This window comes from Eulemur rufifrons, chromosome 29 (genome assembly GCF_041146395.1).
Source record: "Eulemur rufifrons isolate Redbay chromosome 29, OSU_ERuf_1, whole genome shotgun sequence".
Lineage (NCBI taxonomy): Eukaryota > Metazoa > Chordata > Mammalia > Primates > Lemuridae > Eulemur > Eulemur rufifrons.
The window spans coordinates 16,282,440-16,295,181 of NC_091011.1; the positions used below are offsets into that span (position 1 = coordinate 16,282,440).

General features: G+C 37.4%; 1 protein-coding gene across 1 annotated transcript in view; it reads left to right on the forward strand.

Annotated features, from left to right (window-relative positions):
* The window catches only part of VPS41 (VPS41 subunit of HOPS complex), a 192,916-nt gene that overhangs the window by 142,869 nt on the left and 37,305 nt on the right, over positions 1 to 12,742 (forward strand). Inside the window, exons 13-17 of the mRNA XM_069462590.1 lie at positions 60 to 175; positions 1,548 to 1,604; positions 4,656 to 4,717; positions 6,131 to 6,212; positions 8,609 to 8,701. Of these exons, the coding sequence (XP_069318691.1) occupies positions 60 to 175; positions 1,548 to 1,604; positions 4,656 to 4,717; positions 6,131 to 6,212; positions 8,609 to 8,701 (410 nt within the window). The remainder of the gene's footprint in view (positions 1 to 59; positions 176 to 1,547; positions 1,605 to 4,655; positions 4,718 to 6,130; positions 6,213 to 8,608; positions 8,702 to 12,742) is intronic.

Below are 12,742 nucleotides of genomic sequence, written 5' to 3' on the forward strand. Positions count from 1 at the left end.
GTTGCCAAGTTTTCTACCATTGAGCCACCCAAGTTGTTCCTCTCTTCTCTGACCTTTAGAATATTCTGAAGGGGAATCACTCTTCTACATCGTGAGTCCAAGAGATGTTGTAGTGGCCAAGGAACGAGACCAAGATGATCACATTGACTGGCTCCTTGAAAAGAAGAAATATGAAGTAGTTTTGATTTTTATTTCCTTGAAAGTATTGACTCATCAGTAACATAGAGAGGATAAAATGTTTTTGTAGTAAATCTTTTATGTAGTTGAAGTAGAGTGCTCCAAGCCAAAACTATGTAGGAGGTTAATAACTTTCTAATATGCTTCAGACATTAGGGAACAGAAAGATTGCAACAGGTTGACTGGCTTTAGTGTAAAATGGGGAGGAGTTGGGAATGGGGGGAAAGAGTAGGTTAGATCCAGCCTACTGAAATTTTTATTTTATGGTTTTTTTCTTAAGGAAATTAAAATAGAGCTAGTATTTCAGTGTCATCTATTTGGATATTTTAGTGAAATCATTCATGCTTATCAAATTAATACTCACTTAGGATGGTGTGAACTACCACTTTGGATAGAATGATGTTGCTGAGTCTAGGGGTGGGGAACCTGAGGCCTCAGGGCCACATCTGGCCCTCCAGATCGCCAAAGGCAGCCCCTCAGCCAAATCCAAATTTCACAGGCATAATCCCTGTATTAAAAGGATTTGTTCTGTAAAATTTGGATTCAATCAAATCTTTTTTCAAAATTTTTTTTTCAACTTTATAGGTGCAAAGACATTATTATGTTGGTTTAGTTAAACTCTTTAGATGGGCCTATATATTAATTAGCTAAAAACAACAACAGCAACAAATAGTCTACCTATATGTTGCACTAAGTTTATAAACACCTGGAAGGATTTAGAAAAAAAACAATTTTTCATTTATAAACTGTTTTGGAGTCCAGGTATTGATACCTCGTTCATAACCCAGTTATGACCATGTTGCTTTAGATCCAATAGTTTTGTAAAGAAATAATTTTGTTTTAAACATTTATGTTAAAGTAATACTTGTAAACTTTCCAAAATAAAAACAAAATCAGAGATTTTCAAATACTTAATTCTAGATATACATAAAAGTATACATATAGTTTACTTTTTATTAAAACATAAAGGAAAAGTGCCCCTTTGTCAGTATATGTCATAAAGATTTAGAATGACAGATGCCTATTTTGGGTATGGAGACTAGGAGATTTTGTTGTGTTTCGATTTGTGTCTGAAATGTGATTCCAATATCCTAATGTGGAATGAATTCAAATGGAAATAAGAGAAGTCTTCATTTTGGTTGACTGCTTTTGTTTGAGTTTGAATTCAGTGAGGTTCATTCAACCATAGCATTAAAAATTCCAGTGCTTCAAGCAAAAGCCATGGAAAAATGGGGTTTTATTCATGTAGTCCAGAATGCTGAAACATATTAATAATATAGTGTTTATAACCTTAATATCTTTCTCTCCCACCTTCTCATATTTTCCATACTTCCTTTTCTGCTCCTTTTGTCATGCTTATGTAAATATAGGAAGCTTTGATGGCAGCTGAAATTAGCCAAAGGAACATTAAAAGACATAAGATTCTGGTAAGTTGCAATTTTATTATTTGAAACATGGCTTTATCTTTCAATAAGGTATAATGAGACTGAAAGTAATTTGAAAAGAACAGGTTTTTCCTATCTTTTGAGAATTTATTTCAAACTAATTCCCTAACCTGTGAGGTCAGAATATTTCATTTTATCGAACCAGTTTCTACTTGTAAACAAGAGACTTGAACACCTGCTGGGAGGTAGTTCTAGGTAATTTGGAAACTGTATTTGTGAAAAACACTTTAAATATAAAGCATTCCAGTTATGTGTGTGGAAGTTTCTTAAATCATAGGTACAATCACATTATCACACAATTCATGAAAAGAGTGGTTTTGTAAGACTACATTATTTCAGTATCTCCGTAATAACACGCTCAATTGATTTTGTTATGGAGGCTAAGCTGGGACATCAAATACTTTTTTATTACATTTTGAACTCTGGGAAAATATAGTGAGTGAAAACTCTTCTCTTTGCTACCTATGATAGTGAATGTGCAGATGGAAAGCAGAGAAGAAATCATATCCTTTATGTGTGAAGGCTCCTTGGAGATCATCTAGCTCAGTATTCTTGTTTACAGATAAAAACTGGAAACTTAGTCTTTTATGACTATTTGGGTTTCAGCACAGATTCCTTCTGCCTATGCTTTGCCCACCTTAATTCCACATAAAAGCCTTAATTCCCAAAGTACACAAGCAAAATAATTTAGGAATGAAAGGAGGAGGGAAAACCAGAACATTTTTTTTTTTTTTTTTTTTTGCAGTCAAAACTGTGACAAATAAGCAAGGATTCTCTAGAAATGGAAGAGAAGGCATTGCAGCCCTTATATATGGAGATGCAGAGAAGTGAAATGGCGTGGTCTGCTTGGTCATGTGGGGCACTTGAGGGGTTCACCACAAAGGCAGCAAAAGGCAGATCCAGAAGGGCCATCTGTAATTAAGAGCTTGGTTCTGTCTGGATTACCTCTAGAAGGCAATGTAAGCTTTCAGTGCCACCTCAGATTTCCCTGTTAGAAAGATTCTCTGATGGAGAACAGGGGGCCAGAGAGGCCAGCTGAGATGGAGATCAGTTAGGAAGCTTTCTAGCAATCGAGGAAAGAAGTGGTGAGACCTGCACAGGGTAGTCTATAGGAATGGAGAATTGAAGATGGGTGGAACATGCAGTAAAGGCAAATCTTTGGGACATGGTGACTGACACTGTGTGGACAAGAGAATGAGAGCAAGAAATCACAGGCTTTGGGCGTGGGCCTGTGGGTAGATTGTGCTGCTATTCACAGAGAAAGAGAGATATTTGGACTCAAAAATAGATGTGGCAGTTATCAGCAAACAGTGTCAGTCAAATGTGTGACCCCACACACAGCAGGTATATAGGATCAGAGAATAGAGGGGCATGAGTGGAACTGTCAGGAACGCTGTCGTTCAAGGGAAAATGTATATAAAACAGGGAATGGCCAGAGGAAGGTCATTTCATGGGAGCTGAGAGAGGAGAGCATTTCAAGGTAAAGAGAATTAAATGCTTGAGTAGTGAGGAAAACAGGTTGGAAAGGTAAAACAAGGTCAGCTGGTCAGTTGCACTCTGGATTTGGTAATATGAAAGTAGCTAGTGCATTTTCCATCTATTATTTACTCTCAACATGTCATGGGGAGTGAAAAGTGAATAGGAGATTATAAAGTAGGGTTGAATATAGACTATCAGGTTAGCTGGGACATGGAAAAGAGTGAAGACTGTAGCCGGGGGCTATGGCATGATGGGATGATGGTGGTTGTTGGATATTTTGTGTACAATTGGCACTTAAATATGCCTGTGCGAAGGGAAAAGAGACAAAATAGAGTTGAGGTAAAAGGTGTACAGAGAAAGAGGAGGCGTTCGGGATAAGCTCTGCAATGGGGAGGCGTGGGCTCAAGGAGAGAGGTGGGGGGATTGGTGGTCTCCTCTCTGAACCTGGACAGAATGACCCTCCATAGATACCATGGTGGGTGATCTGTTCTCAGAGAAATAAGGAAGTTAGACACCCTTTCTTCACTCAAGTTCCTGTAGATTTGAAATATGATTTGCCACGTAATGACCATTAAAGTAAAAATTTAATAATCTAAAAACTGTGGGTGTTTCCCTTCACTCTTGAAATGAGCATGTCCTGTACATTAATTATGTGTAGAATTTTTTCTCCTAGCACAATATCATTTCATACCAGGCTTCCAGAGAAGAAACGGGCTTCCACCATTTCTGCCATCCAGGAAGAAATTTCACATACACCTTTTTGTACATAAAGTAGAAGTTTAAAATCCTAGTTTTGTTGCATGCACTGAGAGTAAGCTTCTGGTGAACATGCTTTTAGGTGGAAATAATATTTCATAAGAAGAGTCATAGGGTGATCAAGCAGGAGCCATGCTCCCATGCCCCTGGTGGCACTGTCCACCCCAGGTCCTTTCAGAATAAGGGAAATAAGTAGAATAAGTGAATAAACATGAACACTCTGAAGCCAGTCACTGCCCTGCTTTCAGCTCAGTTTCTTCATCTGTAAACTTAATGGATTTGAATCACAGGTTTTTCTGAGCTCATTTTTACTTTAATATTAGTTTTAGTATCTCATATTTTACTTTAATATTAGAGTCTTTTATTTCATTTTTCTTACAACGTTTCTTCACACTTGGGGTAGAAGAAGCAGGTAGCTCATATTTTACTGGTAAAAGCACAAGAGACAATTTTATATCCAGTAACAACATGGAATTACTGGATCACGTTTCTAATATCCAAGATTTCCTTTGTAGAAAATCTTTTACAGAGGGGCAGATTAGGAGCCTTTAAAATAGTAACATTGTTTTTTAAAAACAGTGACTTGTAAAATGTATGAAAATGCAAATACATTTAAAAATATATTCATATTTTTCTTAAGAAGCAACATAGTTACATAAAGCAAACTAAGACATGTGACCAGGTTGCAGTCAGTAATGCTAATAGGACCCAGAGGCCGTGGCCTCCTTACAAACTGAGACTAAATTTTTTTGGCTGTTCCAGTTGAATTATGAAATTTCTTCATTTAATTTTCCCTAGGATATTGGCTTGGCATATATAAACCACCTGGTGGAGAGAGGAGAATATGACATAGCAGCACGGTAATGATGACATTTTCATAATTATTTGCTATATAAATAGAATTGACCAAAGTTAACAATGAAAATAAGCCATTCTTTGCAGTTGACAGATATTTTTTTTACATCTAACAGAGAATTTTTGAATATTAATGGCTTCAACCACAGAATGAATTAATAGATATCATTCCCCCAACTGTCTCATTTTCATCAAAGGAGAATTTTTTTTTTCATTGTTTAATGAGAAAGGTATCAAGAACGATGAAGGTTCTGAGATTTATAAGCTAACAGGTTAGCCTGCTACATTTTCTTGGGACTCCTGGGTTGGCGCTAACAGCCCGTGTCAGCAATAGTAGTAGCCAGAGTACTACTATAGAGTAGTAGTAACGGGAGTGTCAGCATTTTCCCCAGATCCCCAAGCCCCAGTTCCCAGGGTGCAAAACAGAGCGGGCCAGGTGACCCTGCTCATGCAGTGGGTTGTGTCACGGGACAGGAACCCTGAGCTTAGGGTATCTGAGTGTTTTCTAGTGGGCAGTAAGCCTGCCTGCCCTTTGTCCCAGAAGACAACATTACCTTCATTTTACTGGACAGTAAGCCAACCTGCCCTTTGCGCTGAAGGGAGACACCATCTGTGTCCTCTCATTTCTTGGGCTATTTGCTTTGCAAGCATCCTTGAAAGATGGTCCAGAACAAAGTGCCTCTGTTCACAATTCAAAGAGAATTGTTTGCCACCAAGAAGGTGGCAGTTAAATGGAAGTGATCAGACCCCAGGATCCTGAGTTGCAGGGGTCTGTGGTGGGCAGAAAATGTGAATGTCATGTCGCGGTCGTGTGGGTCTGTGCTGGTGCTCCCAGTGGAGCTGTCCAGTGCCGTAAGTGACTGCATGGTCCCCCGGAAGGTTGCTTTCAGGCCTGCTTTGAGTCTCCTGAGATTATGCAAGAAAATGTGTTTCCTTGATGTGTAAAGTAAGGTTTCATTTATACATACACAGTTCTCCAGATTATATACTATGATAGGATTTTAATTTTCTGAAATCTGCTTTTGTAGTCCATAATTTAAAGCCTGAAGGAAGGGTCTGGCACTTTCAGATATGATGAATTTTCCTCTAGACAAGAAAGGTCCGGAAACCAGCAGTGCTCATCTGGGTGAACGGGAAACTCAGAGCAGGCAAATAGGAAAACCCCTGATCATAGTCTTCTGAAAGAGATTTGTCTTTATTTGTAAATATTTTGTATTAATTTTTATAAGTTCTGTCAACTTATGTGTATAATCAAGTAACAGTAACACCTTCATTTTCATTGGCACTTGAGATAGAAATTTGTCAAAACTCTGGGAAGAGAGATTTATCTAACCCGCTGGGCAAAATATCCACTTTTTCAGTCTCTGTTTATTTTTTTGTTTATACTTTCTTTCTCCCTGGGATGTTTTTACTGCCAGCAAATGCCAGAAAATTCTTGGGAAAAATGCAGCACTCTGGGAATATGAAGTTTATAAATTTAAAGAAATTGGGCAACTTAAGGTAAGCAGATCTTTATTTTAATTCTTAATTTTTGTATGTGATATATTAATATTGAGATAGAAATAATACTAAGATAATATTTTTTATTAGGAAGAGAGTATTATCAGCTGCAAAGAAAAATCAAACTTTTAGAAATTAGTTTCAAAATATAAACCTAGTGTACAAAGTATATACATATATAATATATTGTATATTATAACATTGTAATATTATATATTATATTACACATATGATGTGTTCACTTTCTTATCTTTTCCCAGTTCTCTCTGTGTTTAGATGAAGTTTTCATGTTCTCTTTAATGACTTTTGAAAACAGATGTAATCTCATCCAATAGATTGTAAAACATGAGACTTTTTAAAATTTACTAAACAATTAATGTATTTTTCAAATAACATTTTACCTTCTAGAAGCCAAATAAAGAAATTTGACCACCTGGCTCCAGTGAATAATTTTGGTATTTCATTTTTTCCAAATATTTCAACTTAGTATATAATATCCAAATCAATCATTAAATATTGTTTAAGGCATTTTTTAGAATTTTCAGTATTTGTGGGCCTTTTGAATGCTGTCTTAGAGTTACGAATATGCTTTCAAAAATTCCCAGGTACTTGGCTAGTCAGCCCCATGATGACTCCTGGGTTTGCCCCATTAATGTTACTCTTCCCTGAAGGCCCCAGTGACACTTCTCACTGGGGCCACGGGGCTGTCCCTGCAGGATTTCATCCAGTCTTGAGGCCCCATTTACTTCGATGGCTGCATGACCCAGACCTCTGTTTTGAATTGTGATGGTCCTTTCTCCTTGTATATACTCCTGATAATGATAACTCAAATTGTTATAAATGCATTTCTTTCCCAAATTTGGCCCTTCTGCTTTCAGTCTGTGTTTATGACAAATAATATATCCATTCCTGGGTGCTTAGTAGCATAAAGCCACTGCTCTTGATGAGAACATCTTGCTCACTTCCTCATTCTACAATATTTAATCTCCAACTCTCGTCAGTTTTACCATGCCAGTACCAGATGGGCCTCTCCTCTTTCCCCCTGGTACCACTGCCTTAACCCTTGCCTAAGCCATTGCAAGTGCTTTCTGATAGATCTACCAGCAACCGTAGCCCAAACTTAGCAGCTTAAAGAACCAAATCTGCAGGCGTGGTGGCTCCCCGCTATAGTCCCAGCTACTTGGAAGGCTGAGGCAGGAGGATCGGTTGAGTCCAGGAGTTTGAGGTTGAAGTGAGCTATGAAGACACCACTGCACTTTAGCCTGGGCAATAGAGCAAGACCTTGTTTCAAAAAAATAAAAACAAAAAACAAATCTGGAGGCTGGGCTTAGTGGCTTATGCCTGTAATCCTAACACAATGGGAGGCTGAGGCAGGAGGATCGCTTGAGGTCAGGAGTTTGAAGTTGCAGTGAGCTGTGATCCAGCCACTACACTTTAGTCAGGGCAACAGAACAAGGCTCTGTCTCAAAACAAACAAATGAAAAAAAAGGAAATCTAGACGCTTACTTCCCTAATATCTATTGCTTACCTCCTGCCTATCGAATAAAACCGGAATTCCTGTCATGACCCAAGCACCCCTTCCTCTCTAGCCTCATCTCCCTTTCAGTGACCCCCATCTCACATCTCTGGGCCCCTCGGGCCTCCCTGCCCCCAGGTGCACGTTCAGGGCTTTGTTCATGTTGTTCCCCTGCCAGATGCCCTTCCTTTGCCTGATAAACCCAGGGCTTTAGGAGGCAAGATTCTCCTCTGCTGATAGTGCTTTCTTAACCCCCTCTCTTGTAACACCACATAATATCATTGTTACCTGTTTAAATGTCTACTTATCTTCCTTCTGGGGCTGTGAGCTCTTTGGGGTTGGTGACCCCCACTCCGTGTCCCCAGTACAAAGCTGTGGTGTATAGGGCACTGAACAGTACTTGGAAATTTGACTTTTAACACAGCACTGAAAATATCTGAAGAACACAAGATTTATTTTTTCAAATGTCAAAAGATGATTATGAGTTGTTAAAGGTTGATATACTCCAATTTAAGGAAGAAAGATGAGTAGATGACCTATACTCCTTGATTACTTAACAAATTGACCTTTATAATATCTGTGACCTTCTCCCTCCTATTATTTAGATTTTCATTAATTCATCAGGAAGAATAGAATAAAGGTTAATCTAGACAATTTTCTATTCATTCATACATAATGCATGTGTACATACTCTTGAAAATATAATTTATTGCTAGAAAGTAATATTCCTTTGAATCTTTTCTCTTCAGAATAATTTTCAAATGTACTCTTTTGCCTTAAATTTTTAAAGTAAAAATATACTTTTATAGTTTTTGCATAATTGGCATAGTTTTGTTTTGCCACTTTTTAAATAATGTTTTTTTTCCTTTCCCTTCTCTAGGCTATTAGTCCTTATTTGCCAAGAGGAGATCCAGTTCTGAAACCACTCATCTATGAAATGATCCTACATGAATTTTTGGAAAGTGATTATGAGGTACAGAATTCTGACATGGTCATAATTACTTGTTCTCGATGGGAAATGTTAAGAATCCAGAAAATAATGCAGTGAAGCAAGAGCAGCTGGTTTTTAAAGGAAACAAATTTGTAGTTTGCATGTGGCAGATGAAACTGAGGTAGATAAACTCTGATGGTAACTACTGTTTATGTAGACAGTGAAAACACCTAATCCATGTACATTTTAAAGAATTTTTAAAGTTACTTCCTTCATAGATCTAAAGAAAATGGGCTAAGTACCCTTTTATGGATTTCATAAATAGAATAGCAGCTGCTATTAGTGCTTACCCTACTCCTAAAGCATTCAGAACCTTTTAAAGCCTGAGCTTCAGAACTAAGTTCGCCAGAGGAGAATTAAAGAGAAATTAGAGAGCAGGATTGGCAGAGTGTATTAGAAATTATCTGTTTGCTTATTAAAGAGAAAGTAGTACATATGTTATTTGTGTACTAGACACTCTGTACTTTCATATGCATATTGCAATGTTATACTCCCAACACTGTCAGTAGTAATGTCTCAGTTTTACAGATGAGGAAACCAAAGACTAATGAAATTGTCCAAGCCATATACATTTAATAAATAGTCATGCATGATTTGAATTTAAAGTTAATGTTGCAAGCACCCAAATGAACTATAATTTTTAAAGTTTGTTCATTTAACACTCATTTATTCAGAAAAACATCTGGTTAGTGCCTACTGTATTCCTGGAATGTGCTAGGCGTAGGCATACAAATACGAGTGAAGTGATGCCCATTCAGTTGATGGTTCATAGTCTAAGTCACACTCAAGCATGTAAACCAGTGGTTCTCAGCTGGGGCTGATTTTTTTCCCCCAAGGGAACATTTGGCAATGTCTAGAGACATTTTTGGTTGTTGGGGCTGGCGAGTTGGTCATACTGACATTTAGTGGACAGTGTCAGGATGCTACTAAACATCCTAAAATGCACAGGACAGCCCCTTACAATGAATGATCTGTCCTCAATTGTCAGTAGCCTGAGGTTGAGAAACCCTGATATAAACAGGGTGAATTATTGTATAATATGCTAGGTGCTCTAATAAAGCTATGAACAAAGTGTTGCTGAGACTCAGCCTTCTTCCCCTCTGTCCGGAGAAAACCATAGGATTTCTGTTGAGCAGGTTCTGGAAAAGGCTGGTGAGCTTTCTCAAAGCTGTGACTGGTGCTGGGAGGATCCGTGAACCAGGAGATGTAACATGTTGGACCTCAGCTGCTGTTTTCCAGCTTCTGCCCAATCTCGTTGGTCTTTCATGGAAGTGGCAATGTCTTCCACTCCTTTGAAAGTTCAGGGACTTAACCCATGGGTGGTTGGTTTTTCACTTTGATTCTTCACAATGTGAAGGGTTGTCACTGCGTTCTTATATTTTGGTGTTGTGTTGATTCACACTTGTCTCTTTCTAACAGGAATTTGAGATGGCTTGCAAAAGGTTAGTATGTGGAAATAGGAAAAGACATTCAGACTAGAAGGGGATTGAGAAAATGAACTCCTGTGTTTTGAGTGCTGAAGTACAAAACACCTTGTTAACATATTTTTTTAACCAATAACTGATTCAATTTAAGGAGGGGTAATATGGCAAGCACTGTGTTTTAACTGTGAGATGGCTTTAGATCTTTAAGATAGTGGTCCTTTATCCTAATAACCTAAGTTGTTGGTCAGTTACTGTCACCAAAGTTTTCCTGGATAATAAGTTGTAAGCATCCAAATCTATGTATCATGATATAATTTACTTTTATAAGCCTGTATTCTTAGCATAGGAGGGGTCTAGGTGCTTTAGCATGCATTGTACTTGAACAAAATATTTCTTAAATAATTGCATATGGTAATGGGGGTGGTTTGTTTCTTCATTTTCTCTCACTAGCGTGTGTTACAATGTCATAATCCAGTCTCCGATAGGGGCACAAAGCTGTTCCTTTCTAGATGTGTAAAGAAGATTTCATAGTAATAGTTTCTGTCACTGACAGCCTACTAATGTAGGTAGGCTAGAAGCATGGTTCCTATTCGTTTCCTGTTCGATTCAATTCAATATATCTTTATTTGGAACCTACCATTGTCTGGAATTGGGCTGATTGCCCAGTTGAATCCAAGGGGGGGAAAAACACAGTCTTAGCCTTTAACGGGTTTCCAGGCTGACTGGGGAGACCATGTTAATAGGATGTAAGCAACTGAAAAATAAGTAAGGTAGAACAAACTGTTCTTTAAGACATCTAAACAGAGAGAGACCATTATTGGCCATAATTTTTGAAAAAGATTTCTTCTGCAAAGAAAGACTTACTACTTTCCAGTATGTTCTCAGTACACAGAGTGGCCATCATAAATATCCTATTTTTGTACATCTCCCCAAAGGAAAGAGAATTATGAATGTTCTGTGAAAATGATGAAAAGAGTACAAACTTTATTTAGAAATACTGAAGTATATTATTTTTAAAATAATGTAATTTAAGCATACTTTTTTTATGATTCTGTTTACAGTTCTTTCACATTATTCAACTTTTTCAAGAAATTGTTTTAAATCCTGTATCATCAAAGTTATCCTATTGATTCATATCTGAAAGACTTTTGACTGAGGCTGAAAGGAATAAGCCTGACTTACCCATAGAGCTTGCAGATGTTTTCTCCTTCATGTTTTAGGAATCTGCCTGGGCCGGGCGCGGTGGCTCACGCCTGTAATCCTAGCACTCTGGGAGGCCAAGGCGGAAGGATCGCTTGAGTTCAGGAGTTCGAGACCAGCCTGAGCAAGAGCAAGACCCTGTCTCTACTAAAAATAGAAAGAAATGATATGGACAGCTAAAAATATATATAGAAAAAAATTAGCCAGGCATAGTGGCATATGCCTGTAGTCCCAGCTACTCGGGAGGCTGAGGCAGAAGTATTGCTTAAGTCCAGCAGTTTGAGGTTGCTGTGAGCTGACGCCACGGCACTCTAGCCCAGGCAACAGAGCGAGACTCTGTCTAAGAAAGAAAGAAAAGGAATCTGCCTGGTCAGTACTATTAAGGAGGCTATAAATAATTTCTCTTTAGTTCATAAGCTCTTATAAATATTTTGTATTTTAGCTTCCATTATTCTCAATGCTTAATTTTGAATTAAATTGTCACATAATTGATGAAATAGCAGTATTCTGTAACAACACTTTTGATCACATATTATGTGGATAAAAATTTTGTGCTTCTAAACAGAGCATTAAAAGTGAGACTACAAAAAACAAACTGTACTTCTCTGGAATATTAGCTTGTTAATTTTCTTTTGTTCCTAAAAAAAAAAAATACGAAGTGATACTATTTTCTTGGAGGTAATGATGCTTCAGAACTTATTTATATGGGGTTTTTAGTCATATGCATATAGCTTTGCCTATTAATTTGTAACCTAACAGTTGTTTTAAATAGTTAAGCTTTAATATTAATGAGAAATGTTTACATGTTAAAAGTGGGACGATTTCTGTGGCATTTCATTTAATGAATATTTTCTAACATTTTACTTTAATGGATACTGAGGTGTTCTATAACTTTGTTTATTCTATCATAACAGCTCCCTGATGACAGTGTCCTTTAATAATAATGACCACAGGGTTGACTTTATCAGTATTTCTTAGGTAGCACTTTTATTCGAAGGTATACAAAACCAGTTAAGCAGAGAGAAACCCAATGTGAAATGTAATAAATGTTTATTTCAGTTTATGGTGGGGTCATCATGCTTTTATCACACAATATTACTGGCCATTTGTCTTATTTTGTGTTAGAAGTTGGCATTACTGTGAGGCTGTTACATGGATAGGGAGAAGAGAGAATGGGACCAAGCTTTCTTCTTTCCCTGAACAGTATTATTCCTAGTCTAGGGGCTACTGAGAGCTGCCAGTATTTGGGTGGAAATCTTTATGTTCTACAGTCATAAGAAAACAGAAACTTGATCCAAAGTATCATTTTGGTTCTACGAACATTTTAATGTTCTAATTACATTCCCTTCCCAAATCTCTAAAGTAAAATTGCAATTATGCTAATATTATGTAAAAAGTT